The sequence below is a fragment of the Oncorhynchus clarkii genome, chromosome 28 (assembly GCF_045791955.1).
Source record: "Oncorhynchus clarkii lewisi isolate Uvic-CL-2024 chromosome 28, UVic_Ocla_1.0, whole genome shotgun sequence".
NCBI classification, from domain to species: domain Eukaryota; kingdom Metazoa; phylum Chordata; class Actinopteri; order Salmoniformes; family Salmonidae; genus Oncorhynchus; species Oncorhynchus clarkii.
In genome coordinates this window covers 46086735-46103566 of record NC_092174.1, presented here as the reverse complement: position 1 = coordinate 46103566, position 16832 = coordinate 46086735, and the positions used below count along the sequence as shown (strand labels likewise).

The 16832-nt window shown below is 47.9% G+C and overlaps 1 protein-coding gene across 1 annotated transcript in view; it reads right to left on the bottom strand.

Moving 5' to 3' along the window:
* Positions 1–1654: 1654 nt before the first annotated feature.
* LOC139386798 (band 4.1-like protein 3) overlaps positions 1655–16832 on the bottom strand; it is a 204287-nt gene continuing 189109 nt past the window's right edge. The window contains exons 13-17 of the mRNA XM_071132604.1: positions 15837–15878; positions 12370–12552; positions 10270–10335; positions 9084–9881; positions 1655–1744 (exon numbers count right to left, since the gene is read on the bottom strand). Coding sequence (XP_070988705.1) covers positions 1655–1744; positions 9084–9881; positions 10270–10335; positions 12370–12552; positions 15837–15878 — 1179 coding nt within the window. The remainder of the gene's footprint in view (positions 1745–9083; positions 9882–10269; positions 10336–12369; positions 12553–15836; positions 15879–16832) is intronic.

The window sequence follows — 16832 nt, the reverse complement described above, 5'->3', positions numbered from 1 at the left end:
CTCTACAGTAACTACTGACCTTACAGTCAACACTGGTTCTGGCTACTTCTCAAGAGGCGATTTCTGATTCTGCCACTGTGTCTGCCGTGAGTACTGGCTCTAACTGTGCTTCTGCCGTCTGTGATTCCGCATCGACTATCGACTCTGGCTGTGCCTTTACAATCAGTACAGGTTCTGCCTTTTACAGTCAACGGGTTTGGCTGTACATGTGACGTACATCTCTGTCTGTGGGTCTGTAGTCACTGTGACTCAGCGGTAACTACAGACCAGGGTTCCCAACCGGTGGTCCACGGGTGGTTTTATTCAAAATGTTTTGGGGGAACATAAAGGACTATAAAAACACCAAGAAATCAGCTCCAAGTGATTTCAATTTAGGAAATATGTTCCCCAAGTATTCCCACGTACAAATGGAAGAACGGTTCGAAAGGGTTATGGTTTAGTCAAACCAGGGTAGCCTAGTGGTTAGAGTGTAGAGGCGGCAGGTAACCTAGTGGTTAGAGTGTAGAGGCGGCAGCGTAGCCTAGTGGTTAGAGTGTAGAGGGGGCAGGGTAGCCTAGTGGTTAGAGTGGAGGGGAGGCAGGTAGCCTAGTGGTTAGAGTGTAGAGGGGGCAGGGTAGCCTAGTGGTTAGAGTGTAGAGGGGGCAGGGTAGCCTAGTGGTTAGAGTGTAGAGGGGGCAGGGTAGACTAGTGGTTAGAGTGTAGAGGGGGCAGGGTAGCCTAGTGGTTAGAGTGTAGAGGAGGTAGGGTAGCCTAGTGGTTAGAGTGTAAGGGACGGCAGGTAACCTAGTGGTTAGAGTGTAGAGGGGGCAGGGTAGATTAGTGGTTAGAGTGTAGAGGGGGCAGGGTAGACTAGTGGTTAGAGTGTAGAGGGGGCAGGGTAGCCTAGTGGTTAGAGTGTAGAGGGGGCAGGGTAGCCTAGTGGTTAGAGTGTAGAGGGGGCAGGGTAGCCTAGTGGTTAGAGTGTAGAGGGGGCAGGGTAGACTAGTGGTTAGAGTGTAGAGGTGGCAGGTAGCCTAGTGGTTAGAGTGTAGAGGGGGCAGGGTAGCCTAGTGGTTAGAGTGTAGAGGTGGCAGGTAGCCTAGTGGTTAGAGTGTAGAGGGGGCAGGGTAGCCTAGTGGTTAGAGTGTAGAGGGGGCAGGGTAGCCTAGTGGTTAGAGTGTAGAGGGGGCAGGGTAGCCTAGTGGTTAGAGTGTAGAGGGGGCAGGGTAGCCTAGTGGTTAGAGTGTAGAGGCGGCAGGGTAGCCTAGTGGTTAGAGTGTAGAGGGGGCAGGTAGCCTAGTGGTTAGAGTGTAGAGGGGGCAGGGTAGCCTAGTGGTTAGAGTGTAGAGGGGGCAGGGTAGCCTAGTGGTTAGAGTGTAGGGGTGGCAGGTAGCCTAGTGGTTAGAGCGTTGGGCTAGTAACCGAAAGGTTGCAAGTTCAAAACCCCCGAGCTGACAAGGTACAAATCTGTCGTTCTGCCCCTGAACAGACAGTTAACCCACTGTTCCTAGGCCGTCATTGAAAATAAGAATTAGTTCTTAACTGACTTGCCTGGTTAAATAAAGGTCAAATTAAACAAATAATAATAATCGGTTTGGGCTTCTTCTGGTCAATTTGCTACAAATCTACTAATTATTTGTCATTCTATTCTGGCCCACAGACCATCAAACTCAATTTAAAAACAAAAAAGAGAGATATTCACCGTAGGTGCTGTCTCAGGTGCTTCTTGGCTCCCTCCTGTCTCCTCCTCCTCTCCAGCTGAGCTCTGTGAGGGACAAGAGTGCTGTCATGTTACTGGACCTCTTGGTAGAATCACAGTAGCTGACCTTACAGTAAAGACACATTTAACAAAAGGTGATCTTTAACACACCTGTTGAGAAAGCAGGCTCATTAAAACTGATTTAGCACAATGGATATTAGAAGAGCTTCTAAAAATTTATATATTGTTTTTCCTGGGAAACAACATGACTGATGCGGCTGATGTTTCTATGACAACCAGAGTGGTCACCGTGGTAACAGAGGAGGGGACCCATCCCAGCGAAGACTGATGGACAGACAGGGAGAAAGGGAGTGAGAAGAGGAGAGAGAGAGAGAAAGAAGGAGAGAGGTGAGAGAGAAGGGGAGAGAGAAGGAGAGAGAAGGGGAGAGAGAAGGAGTGAGAGGAGAGATAGAAGGGGAGAGCGAAGGGGAGAGAGGAGAGAAGGAGAGAGAGAAGGAAAGATAGGAGAGAGAGAAAGGGGAGAGGAGAGAGAGAAGGAGAGGGAGGAGAGAGAAGAGGAGAGAGGAGAGATAGAAGGGGAGAGAAGGTGAGATAGAAGAAGAGACAAGGGGAGATAGGAGAGATAGAAGGGGAGAGAAGGAGAAAGAGAAGGACAGAGAAAAGGAGAGAAAGGAGAGAGCAGAGATAGAAGGGGTGAGAGAAGGAGCGAGAGGAGAGATAGAAGGGGAGAGAGGAGAGAGAAGGAAAAAGAGAAGGGGAGCGAGAAGGAGTGAGAGGAGAGATAGAAGGGGAGAGCGAAGGGGAGAGAGGAGAGAAGGAGAGAGAGAAGGAGAGAGAAGAGAGAGAAAGGGGAGAGGAGAGAGAGAAGGAGAGGGAGGAGAGAGAAGAGGAGAGAGGAGAGATAGAAGGGGAGAGAAGGAGAGATAGAAGAAGAGACAAGGGGAGATAGGAGAGATAGAAGGGGAGAGAAGGAGAAAGAGAAGGACAGAGAAAAGGAGAGAAAGGAGAGAGCAAAGGAGAGATAGAAGGGGTGAGAGAAGGAGCGAGAGGAGAGATAGAAGGGGAGAGCGAAGGGGAGAGAGGAGAGAAGGAGAGAGAGAAGGAGAGAGAAGAGAGAGAAAGGGGAGAGGAGAGAGAGAAGGAGAGGGAGGAGAGAGAAGAGGAGAGAGGAGAGATAGAAGGGGAGAGAAGGAGAGATAGAAGAAGAGACAAGGGGAGATAGGAGAGATAGAAGGAGAAAGAGAAGGACAGAGAAAAGGAGAGGAAGGAGAGAGCGAAGGAGAGATAGAAGGGGAGAAAGAAGGAGCGAGAGGAGAGATAGAAGGGGAGAGAGGAGAGAGAAGGAGAAAGAGAAGGGGAGCGAGAAGGAGTGAGAGGAGAGATAGAAGGGGAGAGAGAAGAAGAGACATAAGGGGAGATAGGAGAGATAGAAGGAGAAAGAGAAGGACAGAGAAAAGGAGAGAAAGGAGAGAGCGAAGGAGAGATAGAAGGGGAGAGAGGAGAGAAGGAGAGAGAGAAGGAGAGAGAAGAGAGAGAAAGGGGAGATGAGAGAGAAGGAGAGGGAGTAGAGATAGAAGAGGAGAGAGGAAAGATGGAAGGGGAGAGAAGGAGAGGGAGGAGAGATAGAAGAGGAGAGAGAAGGGGAGAGAGAAGGAGAAAGAGAAGGACAGAGAAAGGAGAGAGAGGAGAGAGCGAAGGAGAGATAGAAGGGGAGAGAGGAGAGAGAGGAGAGATAGAAGGGGAGAGAGGAGAGAAGGAGAAAGAAGAGAGAGAAAGGGGAGAGGAGAGAGAGAAGGAGAGGGAGGAGAGATAGAAGAGGAGAGAAGGGGAGAGATGAGAGATAGAAGGGGAGAGGAGAAGGAGAGAGAGAAGGAGAGTCAGAACTAACACCGAGAGGAAATCAGGAAGATAATATATACTGAACGTTACAGATAGGAATGAGAAAGAGGAGCGGAAAGATATTTTTCTCATACAATATAGACCCATACAATGTTTCTGGGGGCATTCAATAGCGTTTAGAGGTTTGACGAGGTGCACTTTGGGAAAAGCCGCAGTAATGGCAAAAGGCCAGGGAGAGATAACACTTCTAGTGTATGATGTCATTGCTTCAAGACTGGTAACACCTGAGGGAAACAAAATGGTGCTGAGCAGCAGAACAGTCCAGACAAAAAGAGAAAGTATTTTACTCTAGCTACCCGCCTGACTAGGAATCTGCCAGATACAGTACATGACGCATTAGATACAGTAACCATTAGATACAGTAACCATTAGATACAGCAACCATTAGATACAGTAACCATTAGATACAGTACATGACGCATTAGATACAGTAACCATTAGATACAGTACATGACGCATTAGATACAGTACAGCCAGCATTATATGCAGTACATTACGCATTAGATACAGTAACCATTAGATACAGTAACCATTAGATACAGTAACCATTAGATACAGTACATTACGCATTAGATACAGTAACCATTAGATACAGTAACCATTAGATACAGCAACCATTAGATACAGTAACCATTAGATACAGTACATGACGCATTAGATACAGTAACCATTAGATACAGTACATGACGCATTAGATACAGTACAGCCAGCATTATATGCAGTACATTACGCATTAGATACAGTAACCATTAGATACAGTAACCATTAGATACAGTAACCATTAGATACAGTACATTACGCATTAGATACAGTAACCATTAGATACAGTACATTACGCATTAGATACAGTAACCATTAGATACAGTAACCATTAGATACAGTAACCATTAGATACAGTGCAGTAAGCATTAGATACAGTAACCATTAGATACAGTGCAGTAACCATTAGATACAGTAACCATTAGATACAGTACATTATGCATTAGATACAGTAACCATTAGATACAGTAACCATTAGATACAGTAACCATTAGATACAGTGCAGTAAGCATTAGATACAGTGCAGTAACCATTAGATACAGTAAGCATTAGATACAGTAACCATTAGATATAGTACATTACGCATTAGATACAGTGCAGTAACCATTAGATACAGTAAGCATTAGATACAGTACGCATTAGATACAGTACAGCCAGCATTATATGCAGTACATTACGCATTAGATACAGTAACCATTAGATACAGTAACCATTAGATACAGTAACCATTAGATACAGTACATTACGCATTAGATACAGTAACCATTAGATACAGTAACCATTAGATACAGCAACCATTAGATACAGTAACCATTAGATACAGTACATGACGCATTAGATACAGTAACCATTAGATACAGTACATGACGCATTAGATACAGTACAGCCAGCATTATATGCAGTACATTACGCATTAGATACAGTAACCATTAGATACAGTAACCATTAGATACAGTAACCATTAGATACAGTACATTACGCATTAGATACAGTAACCATTAGATACAGTACATTACGCATTAGATACAGTAACCATTAGATACAGTAACCATTAGATACAGTAACCATTAGATACAGTGCAGTAAGCATTAGATACAGTAACCATTAGATACAGTGCAGTAACCATTAGATACAGTAACCATTAGATACAGTACATTATGCATTAGATACAGTAACCATTAGATACAGTAACCATTAGATACAGTAACCATTAGATACAGTGCAGTAAGCATTAGATACAGTGCAGTAACCATTAGATACAGTAAGCATTAGATACAGTAACCATTAGATATAGTACATTACGCATTAGATACAGTGCAGTAACCATTAGATACAGTAAGCATTATATACAGTAACCATTAGATATAGTACATTACGCATTAGATACAGTGCAGTAACCATTAGATACAGTAACCATTAGATACAGTAACCATTACATACAGTGCAGTAACCATTAGATACAGTGACCATTAGATACAGTGCAGTAACCATTAGATACAGTGCAGTAACCATTAGATACAGTAACCATTAGATACAGTACATTACGCATTAGATACAGTACAGTAAGCATTAGATACAGTAACCATTAGATACAGCACAGTAAGCATTAGATACAGTGCGGTAAGCATTAGATACAGTAACCATTAGATACAGTAACCATTAGATACAGTGCAGTAAGCATTAGATACAGTAACCATTAGATACAGTGCAGTAAGCATTAGATACAATAACCATTAGATACAGTAACCATTAGATACAGTGCAGTAACCATTAGATACAGTAACCATTAGATACAGTAACCATTAGATACAGTGCAGTAAGCATTTGATACAGTAACCATTAGATACAGTGCAGTAAGCATTAGATACAGTGCAGTAACCATTAGATACAGTAACCATTAGAAACAGTACATTATGCATTAGATACAGTACAGTAAGCATTAGATACAGTGCAGTAAGCATTAGATACACTGGCCATTAGATACAGTAACCATTAGGTACAGTAACCATTAGATACAGTGCAGTAACCATTAGATACAGTAACCATTAGATACAGTAACCATTAGATACAGGAACCGTTAGATACAGTACAGTACGCATTAGATACAGTAACCATTAGATACAGTAACCATTAGATACAGTGCAGTAACCATTAGATACAGTGCAGGAACCATTAGATACAGTAACCATTAGATACAGTAAACATTAGATACAGTAACTATTAGATAAAGTAAGCATTAGATACAGTGCAGTAAGCATTAGATACAGTGCAGGAACCATTAGATACAGTAACCATTCGATACAGTAAACATTAGATACAGTAACTATTAGATACAGTAAGCATTAGATACAGTTCAGTAAGCATTAGATACAGTGCATTACGGATTAGATACAGTAACCATTAGATACAGTTCAGTAACCATTATATACAGTACCATACGCATTAGATTCAGTAACCATTAGATACAGTACATTACGCATTATATACAGTAACCATTAGATACAGTACATTACACATTAGATACAGTAACCATTAGATACAGTAACCATTAGATACAGTAACCATTAGATACAGTAACCATTATATACAGTAACCATTAGATACAGTACATTACGCATTAGATACAGTAACCATTAGATACAGTAACCATTAGATACAGTACATTACGTATTAGATACAGTAACCATTAGATACAGTAACCATTAGATACAGTACATTACGCATTAGATACAGTACAGTAAGCATTACATACAGTAACCATTAGATACAGTAACCATTTGATACAGTAACCATTAGATACAGTACATTACGCATTAGATACAGTAACCATTAGATACAGTACATTACGCATTAGATACAGTAACCATTAGATACAGTAACCATTAGATACAGTACATTACGCATTAGATACAGTAACCATTAGATACAGTAACCATTAGATACAGTACATTACGCATTAGATACAGTACAGTAAGCATTAGATACAGTAACCATTAGATACAGTAACCATTAGATACAGTAACCATTAGATACAGTACATTACGCATTAGATACAGTACAGTAAGCATTAGATACAGTAACCATTAGATACAGTAACCATTAGATACAGTAACCATTAGATACAGTACATTACGCATTAGATACAGTACAGTAAGCATTAGATACAGTAAGCATTAGATACAGTAACCATTAGATACAGTAACCATTAGATACAGTGCAGTAAGCATTAGATACAGTACAGTAAGCCTTAGATACAGTAACCATTAGATACAGTAAGCATTAGATGCAGTAACCATTAGATACAGTAAGCATTAGATACAGTAACCATTAGATACAGTTACCATTAGATACAGTAAGCATTAGATACAGTAACCATTAGATACAGTACATTACGCATTAGATACAGTACATTACGTATTAGATACAGTACAGTAACCATTAGATACAGTACAGTAACCATTAGATACAGTAACCATTAGATACAGTACAGTAACCATTAGATACAATACAGTAAGCATTAGATACAGTAACCATTAGATACAGTACAGTAACCATTAGATACAGTACAGTAAGCATTAGATACAGTAACTATTAGATACAGTAACCATTAGATACAGTGCAGTAACCATTAGATACAGTAACCATTAGATACAGTAACCATTAGATACAGTAACTATTAGATACAGTAACCATTAGATACAGTAACCATTAGATACAGTAACCATTAGATACAGTAACCATTAGATACAGTGCAGTGAGCATTAGATACAGTAACCAATAGATACAGTGCAGTAAGCATTAGATACAGTTACCATTAGATACAGTACAGTAAGCATGAGACTTTCTTAGGTCTTCGAAAGCCAAGTCAACAAACGGATCATCGACCATTTCGAATCCCACCGTACCTTCTCCGCTATGCAATCTGGTTTCAGAGCTGGTCATGGGTGCACCTCAGCCACGCTCAAGGTCCTAAACGACATCATAACCGCCATCGATAAGAAACAATACTGTGCAGCCGTATTCATCGACCTGGCCAAGGCTTTCGACTCTGTCAATCATCGCATTCTTACTGGCAGACTCAACAGCCTTGGTTTCTCAAATGATTGCCTCGCCTGGTTCACCAACTACTTCTCTGATAGAGTTCAGTCTCTATGGGGGTGCCGCAGGGTTCAATTCTCAGACCGACTCTCTTCTCTGTATACATCAATGATGTCGCACTTGCTGCTGGCTATTCTCTGATCCACCTCAACGCAGACGACACCATTCTGTATACTTCTGGCCCTTCTAACAAACCTCCAGACGAGCTTCAATGCCATACAACACTCCTTCGTTGGCCTCAAACTGCTCTTAAATGGAAGTAAAACTAAATGCATGCTCTTCAACCGATTGCTGCACGCACAACGAATTGCAAAAATCACTGAAGCTGGAGTCTTATATCTCCCTCACTAACTTTAAGCATCAGCTGTCAGAGCAGCTTACCGATCACTGCACCTGTACACAGACCATCTGTAAATAGCCCATCCAACTACCTCATCCCCATATTGTTATTCTTTTTCCCTTTGCACCCCAGTATCTACACTCATCTTCTGCACGTCTATCACTCCAGTGTTTAATTGCTAAATTGTCATTATTTTGCCACTGTGGCCTATTTATTGCCTTTACCACCCTAATCTTACTACATTTGCACACACTGTACATAGACTTTTGCTATTGTGTTATTGACTGTACGTTTGTTTATGTGTAACTCTGTATTGTTGTTTTTGTCGCACTGCTTTGCTTTATCTTGGCCAGGTCGCAGTTGTAAATGAGAACTTGTTTTCAACTGGCCTACCTGGTTAAATAAAGGTGTTCTCAACTGGCCTACCTGGTTAAATAAAGGTAAAATAAGGGTGCAGCAGGTAGGAAGTGAAGGAGGAGGCAGCTTGTATTGTTTTACATACAGTACCATGGCTCGATATCCAGGCGATGGTTTGGTGTCAAATTGACCGTTGGCGAAACTCGACTGTGACAGGTCGCTCCGGGCTTCGTCCAAGCCGCGCGACTCCTCTCTCTGTAGTGGTGCGTCCTGGGTAATCCGGTCCAAGTCTGTCGCCTCCTCACGTGACACACTGGCGACCTCTGACCTTTCATCTGTCTTTGTGATGACCACAGAGGAATACGGAGCTTCAGTCTTCTGAAGTGTGTTAACGTCACTCATCTTCAGTGAGTTAATACCACCCAATTCGTCTTCAGTCTCAGTCTGGTTTAAGTTAAGTCTCTCGTTGCTGGTCTCCATAGACGTGGTCTTAGCATCTACCTCACCGCCAGTCTCTTCTTCATTCAAGGTGAATTGGGTATCGTTCTCCTTCGGTCGGGTCAGACCGTCTCCAACGTCATCCTCCTTGATGGAAAGACTCCCCCCTCCTTCATCCTGGTCGGTGAAGGTTGCGCCGTTATCCATCTGGTCACCGGCGTCCATCTTGTCTTCAGACTCCATTTCCCTCAGGATGATGAGTGTTCCTCTCTTGTCCAAGATGGCCGTAGAGACTTCCTGTCTGACTGTCCCTGGACTGATATTTAGCTCTGGAGACACCGGTGATTTCTTTCCTTCTCCGTCCTCTGTTTCTTCGTCCGTCTCTCTGTCCATCCTGGTGATGTCCTCCAAGGTGTCCTCCAGAGTCATCAGGCAACTCCCCTGTGCTCCAGCAGTCTCCGCCCCCACCATAAAATCACTAGGGTCCACCATGCCTGGCTTGTCTGTAGCCTATCAGGGAGAGACTTGGCTTACAGTGACCACACAGACAAAATGAGATACACAGAGACACACACAGAGACACACACACAGAAACACACAGAGACACACACAGGGACACACAGAGACACACAGAGAGACACACAGAGACACACACAGAGACACACAGAGACACACACAGAGACACACACAGAGACACACACAGAGACACACACAGAGACACACACAGAGACACACAGAGAGACACACAGAGAGACACACAGAGACACAAGGACAGATGGAGACACAGACAGACAGACCTACATACTATACACATACTAGGTTGAGACTTAGCTACAGTGAACACACAGACACACGGAGTGACACGTACACACACGTACACACACACGGACTGTCTTACCTCAATGGCATTAGCTTGTACCTCCTGCTGCATCTCTTCCTCAGCAGCAGGAACCTCCTCTGGCTCCTACAGAGAAAACACAGTTATATATGATATAGAATACAGACAATACAACAGGCATTCAGTCTCCATGGGTTCGTGTTGTAAGTAGTGTCCATGTAAGTGTCCGGTTCTGTTCTTCTGCAGCTTAATACCCCCTGACCATGTGGCCATTCCTTTTTTTTGTGTGTAGAAAACACGACCCGTCTAACTGCGCTCCTTAAAACACCCGCCCGCTTAACCCAGAAAGCTAGCTGCACCAATGTGTCAGAGGAAACACCGTTCAACTGGCGACCGGGGTCAGCCTGCAGGCACCCGGGCCGCCACAAGGAGTCGCTAGAGCGCGATGAACCAAGTAACCCGGACGACGCCGGGCCAAACCCTCCCGTTACCCGGACGACGCCGGGCCAAACCCTCCCGTAACCCGGACGACGCTGGGCCAAACCCTCCCGTAACCCGGACGACGCCGGGCCAAACCCTCCCGTAATCGGGACGACGCTGGGCCAAACCCTCCCGTAACCGGGACGACACTGGGCCAAACCCTCCCGTAACCGGGACGACGCTGGGCCAAACCCTCCCGTAACCGGGACGACGCCGGGCCTAACCCTCCCGTAACCGGGACGACGCTGGGCAAAACCCTCCCGTAACCGGGACGACGCTGGGCCAAACCCTCCCGTAACCGGGACGACGCCGGGCCAAACCCTCCCGTAACCGGGACGACGCTGGGCCAAACCCTCCCGCAACCCGGACAACGCTGGGCCAAACCCTCCCGTAACCGGGACGACGCTGGGCCAAACCCTCCCGTAACCGGGACGACGCCGGGCCAAACCCTCCCGTAACCGGGACGACGCTGGGCCAAACCCTCCCGTAACCGGGACGACGCTGGGCCAAACCCTCCCGCAACCCGGACGACGCTGGGCCAAACCCTCCCGTAACCGGGACGACGCTGGGCCAAACCCTCCCGTAACCCGGACGACGCTGGGCCAAACCCTCCAGTAACCGGGACGACGCTGGGCCAAACCCTCCCGTAACCGGGACGACGCTGGGCCAAACCCTCCCGTAACCGGGACGACGCTGGGCCAAACCCTCCCGTAACCGGGACGACGCCGGGCCAAACCCTTCCGTAACCGGGACGACGCTGGGCCAAACCCTCCCGTAACCGGGACGACGCTGGGCCAAACCCTCCCGCAACCCGGACGACGCTGGGCCAAACCCTCCCGTAACCGGGACGACGCTGGGCCAAACCCTCCCGTAACCCGGACGACGCTGGGCCAAACCCTCCCGTAACCGGGACGACGCTGGGCCAAACCCTCCCGTAACCGGGACGACGCTGGGACAAATGTGCGCCGTTCTATGGGACTCCTGACCACGGCCAGTTGTGGCACTGCCCGGGAATGAACCCGGGTCTGTAGTAATGCCTCTAGCACTGCGATGTAGTGCTTTAGACCGCTGTGCCACTCGGTCCATTCCTGCTCATGCGGGGGAAACTCAGGAACCCAGGACCCTCCATGCAGTTAGCTATTAGTCCAGCCTGGCTTTTTATGTCCTTGGTGTGCAGTGGTTCACTCCTTGGAGGGAGCGATAACAGTCCTCCTACCTGGGACCCTACTCCTGTCACAGCCAGGGTACCCATGCAGTTAACTAGTCCCACCCTACAGCTTATGTTCATTTTACGGATTTCCTCTGATTCTCTGAGAGAGAGAGAGTGCTGTATATCCATGCAGTGCACCACTACCCATGCAGTTATCTAAGCCACCCTCGCTCGTCTCTTACATCTGCTGGGGTGTGTACTGTCACACACACACACACACACACACACACACACACACACACACACACACACACACACACACACACACACACACACACACACACACACACACACACACACACACACACACACACACACACACACACCAGTCTTCTGAAGTGCTGCCATGGGATAAGAAAAGTCTCTTCTCCTACCTAAGACCAGACTTCAGTCTGACTCGGTCCCAACCAGCCATGCGGTTAGCTAGAATGTATTCTTATACTCCCCCCTCTCTAGAACCTGGATCTTACTGGGTCCTGTCGGGTGTCTAGTGGTTCAATCATAGGTGCCTCCTCCACTCCCCCGCTGTGGGAGCGTGCTGGAGAAGACGGGGACAGTCTCTTCAGTCCCGGGGCGTCAGCACCGCCTGGTATCTCTAGGAAGGAGCTGATGTCTCTCTGGTGCTTCGCCTTCTCCTCCAACTCTTCTGTGTCCTGAACCACCAACCAGAGAGCAGGATACAAGGACGTGAGGTGCTGGTCGACCAATAACCAAGCAGAATGCAAGCAGGCAGGGAGTAAGGTAGGTGGTTACTGACTAGGCAGGCGGGACAAGGGTCAGGAGACTTTGATGTGTTTTGTGTTTTCTATTGAATCTTTGAGTGGTGTTTTGTGTTTTCTATTGAATCTTTGAGTGGTGTTTTGTGTTTTCTATTGATGCTTTGATTGTCTAAGATGTGGTGAAGATATACCCTCGTCTAACTAGTAGTTTATATTTATTGAACATTAAATTGTTGTTTTGTTTTGTTCTTCACAGCAGCAGAACGTCATGCTAAATGCATCACGTGTTTGTTTTTGTCGCCAACCTCTAACATGAGAAAAAACGCTCTCTCCTTTAATTCGCCTCATGAAACTGTACTGGGAAAACACCAGGGGATCCATAAGCAACATTATGTTGTGTCTAGTGCTTTATACCAGGCCTATACAGTACATAGAGGGTAGAGGGTAGGTGAGTTTTGTCCTCTAAGGCTGTGGATCAAATAATGGTCAGAATCAACTCGTCCTAGTTGCTACCAACATTTGTAGCCAACAATAAAACACGCAACCTGATTCCTCAACAAAACTGCACCAACAGAAAATGAGATGTTATTGAATAATGCGCGATGTGGCCAAGCATACTGATTGGTTGCATCACCGCCTGGTACGGCAACTGCTCGGCCCCTGACCGTGGAGGCACTACGGAGGGTAGTGAGTACGGCCCAGTATGTCACTGGGACCAAGCATACTGATTGGTTGCATCACCGCCTGGTACGGCAACTGCTCGGCCCCTGACCGTGGAGGCACTACGGAGGCTAGTGAGTACGGCCCAGTACGTCACTGGGACCAAGCATCCTGATTGGTTGCATCACCGCCTGGTACGGCAACTGCTCGGCCCCTGACCGTGGAGGCACTACGGAGGGTAGTGAGTACGGCCCAGTACGTCACTGGGACCAAGCATCCTGATTGGTTGCATCACCGCCTGGTACGGCAACTGCTCGGCCCCTGACCGTGGAGGCACTACGGAGGCTAGTGAGTACGGCCCAGTATGTCACTGGGACCAAGCATCCTGATTGGTTGCATCACCGCCTGGTACGGCAACTGCTCGGCCCCTGACCGTGGAGGCACTACGGAGGGTAGTGAGTACGGCCCAGTATGTCACTGGGGCCAAGCATCCTGATTGGTTGCATCACCGCCTGGTACGGCAACTGCTCGGCACCTGACCGTGGAGGCACTACGGAGGCTAGTGAGTACGGCCCAGTACGTCACTGGGACCAAGCATCCTGATTGGTTGCATCACCGCCTGGTACGGCAACTGCTCGGCCCCTGACCGTGGAGGCACTACGGAGGCTAGTGAGTACGGCCCAGTACGTCACTGGGACCAAGCATCCTGATTGGTTGCATCACCGCCTGGTACGGCAACTGCTCGGCCCCTGACCGTGGAGGCACTACGGAGGCTAGTGAGTACGGCCCAGTACGTCACTGGGACCAAGCATCCTGATTGGTTGCATCACCGCCTGGTACGGCAACTGCTCGGCCCCTGACCGTGGAGGCACTACGGAGGGTAGTGAGTACGGCCCAGTACGTCACTGGGGCCAAGCATCCTGATTGGTTGCATCACCGCCTGGTACGGCAACTGCTCGGCCCCTGACCGTGGAGGCACTACGGAGGGTAGTGAGTACGGCCCAGTACGTCACTGGGGCCAAGCTTCCTGCCATCCAGGACCTCTATACCAGGCGGTGTCAGAGGAAAGCCCTAAAAATTGTCAAAGACTCCAGCCACCCTAGTCATAGACTGTTCTCTCTGCTACCGCACGGCAAGCAGTACATGAGCACCAAGTCTAGGTCCACGAGGCTTCTAAACAGCTTCTACCCCCAAGCCGTAAGACTGCTGAACAGCTAATCAAATGGCTACCCAGACTAATTGCATTGCGCCCCCCCCCCCCCATTTAACACCACTGCTACTCTGTTGTTGTCATCTATACATAGTGACTTTAATAACTCTACCTACATGTACATATTACCTCAATTACCTCGACTAACCGATGCTCCCGCACATTGACTCTGTACCGTAAAACCCTGTATATAGCCTCCACATTGACTCTACTGTTACCCCCTGTATATAGCCTCAACATTGATTCTGTACTGTAACACCCTGTATATAGCCTCCACATTGACTCTGTACCGGTACCCCCTGTATATAGTCTCCACATTGACTCTGTACCGGTACACCCTGTATATAGCCTCCACATTGACTCTGTACCGGTAACCCCTGTATATAGCCTCCACATTGACTCTGTACCGGTACCCCCTGTATATAGCCTCCACATTGACTCTGTACCGGTACCCCCTGTATATAGCCTCCACATTGACTCTGTACCGTAACACCCTGTATATAGCCTCCACATTGACTCTGTACCGTAACACCCTGCATATAGACTCTACATTGACTCTGTACCCGGTACCCCCTGTATATAGCCTCCAAATTGACTCTGTACCGGTACCCCCTGTGTATAGCCTCCACATTGACTCTGTACCGGTACCCCCTGTATATAGCCTCCACATTGACTCTGTACCGTATCACCCTGTATATAGCCTCCACATTGACTCTGTACTGGTACCCCCTGTATATAGCCTCCACATTGACTCTGTACCGGTACCCCCTGTATATAGTCTCCACATTGACTCTGTACCGGTACCCCCTGTGTATAGCCTCCACATTGACTCTGTACCGGTACCCCCTGTATATAGCCTCCACATTGACTCTGTACCGTAACACCCTGTATATAGCCTCCACATTGACTCTGTACCGGTACCCCCTGTATATAGCCTCCACATTGACTCTGTACTGGTACCCCATGTATATAGCCTCCACATTGACTCTGTACCGTAACACCCTGTATATAGCCTCCACATGGACTCTGTACCGGTACCCCCTGTATATAGCCTCCACATTGACTCTGTACCGTAATACCCTGTATATAGCCTCCACATTGACTCTGTACCGTAATACCCTGTATATAGCCTCCACATTGACTCTGTACCGTAACATCCTGTATATAGCCTCCACATTGACTCTGTACCGGTACCCCCTGTATATAGCCTCCACATTGACTCTGTACCAGTACCCCCTGTATATAGCCTCCACATTGACTCTGTACCAGTACCCCCTGTATATAGCCTCCACATTGGCTCTGACCAGCAGTATCGAGCTGGTTGTCATGACGATGAAACACAGAGTACCTGTGTTTTCTTTTCAGAGTAATCCTCCTCCTCTGGCTCTGACTGACAGCAGAAAGAACGAACGACACAACAGAGAGAGGGAGGGAGGGGGAGAGGGAGGGAGGGGGGAGGGAGGACCGTGGGGGAGGGAGGACCGTGGGGGAGGGAGGGAGGGGGGAGGGAGGGGCGTGGGGGAGGGAGGGGGATGGGGGAGGGAGGACAGTGGGAGAGGGAGGACCGTGGGGGAGGGAGGACCATGAGGGAGGGAGGGGGGAGGGAGGGGCGTGGGGGAGGGAGGGGCGTGGGGGAGGGAGGGAGGACCGTGGGGGAGGGAGGGAGGACCGTGGGGGAGGGAGGGGCGTGGGGGAGGGAGGGAGGACCGTGGGGGAGGGAGGGAGGACCGTGAGGGAGGGAGGGCCATGGGGGAGGGAGGGAGGGAGGGGCGTGGGGGAGGGAGGACCATGGGGGAGGAAGGACCGTTGGGGAGGGAGGGGGGGGGCGTGGGGGAGGGCGGACCGTGAGGGAGGGAGGACCATGGGGGAGGGGCGTGGGGGAGGGAGGGGCGTGGGGGAGGGAGGGAGGGCCGTTGGGGAGGGAGGGCCGTTCGGGAGAGAGGGAGGGCCGTTCGGGAGGGAGGGAAGGCACAGTAGAGGGAGGGAGGGCCGTGAGGGAGGGAGGGAGGTGAGGACAGAGTAGAGAGAGGGAGGGAGGACACAGTAGAGAGGTAGGGAGGGAGAGGTAGGGAGGGAGGTGAGGGTAGGGAGGTGAAGGGAAGGAGGGAGGGAGGTAAGGACACAGTAGAGAGATGGAGTGAAGGAGGGAGGTAAGGACACAGTAAAGCGAGGGAAATAGGACACAACAGAGGGAAGGAGGGAAGGAGACAGGGTCAGGTACAGAATCAGGAAACCCTGAGCTACTAGTCCTTCACATAAATATATTAACAACATGCAGACTTAAACCCAATATATATCTGCTGTGATGCAGAAAGTAGAATAATCCACTATACTGAAAAGCATG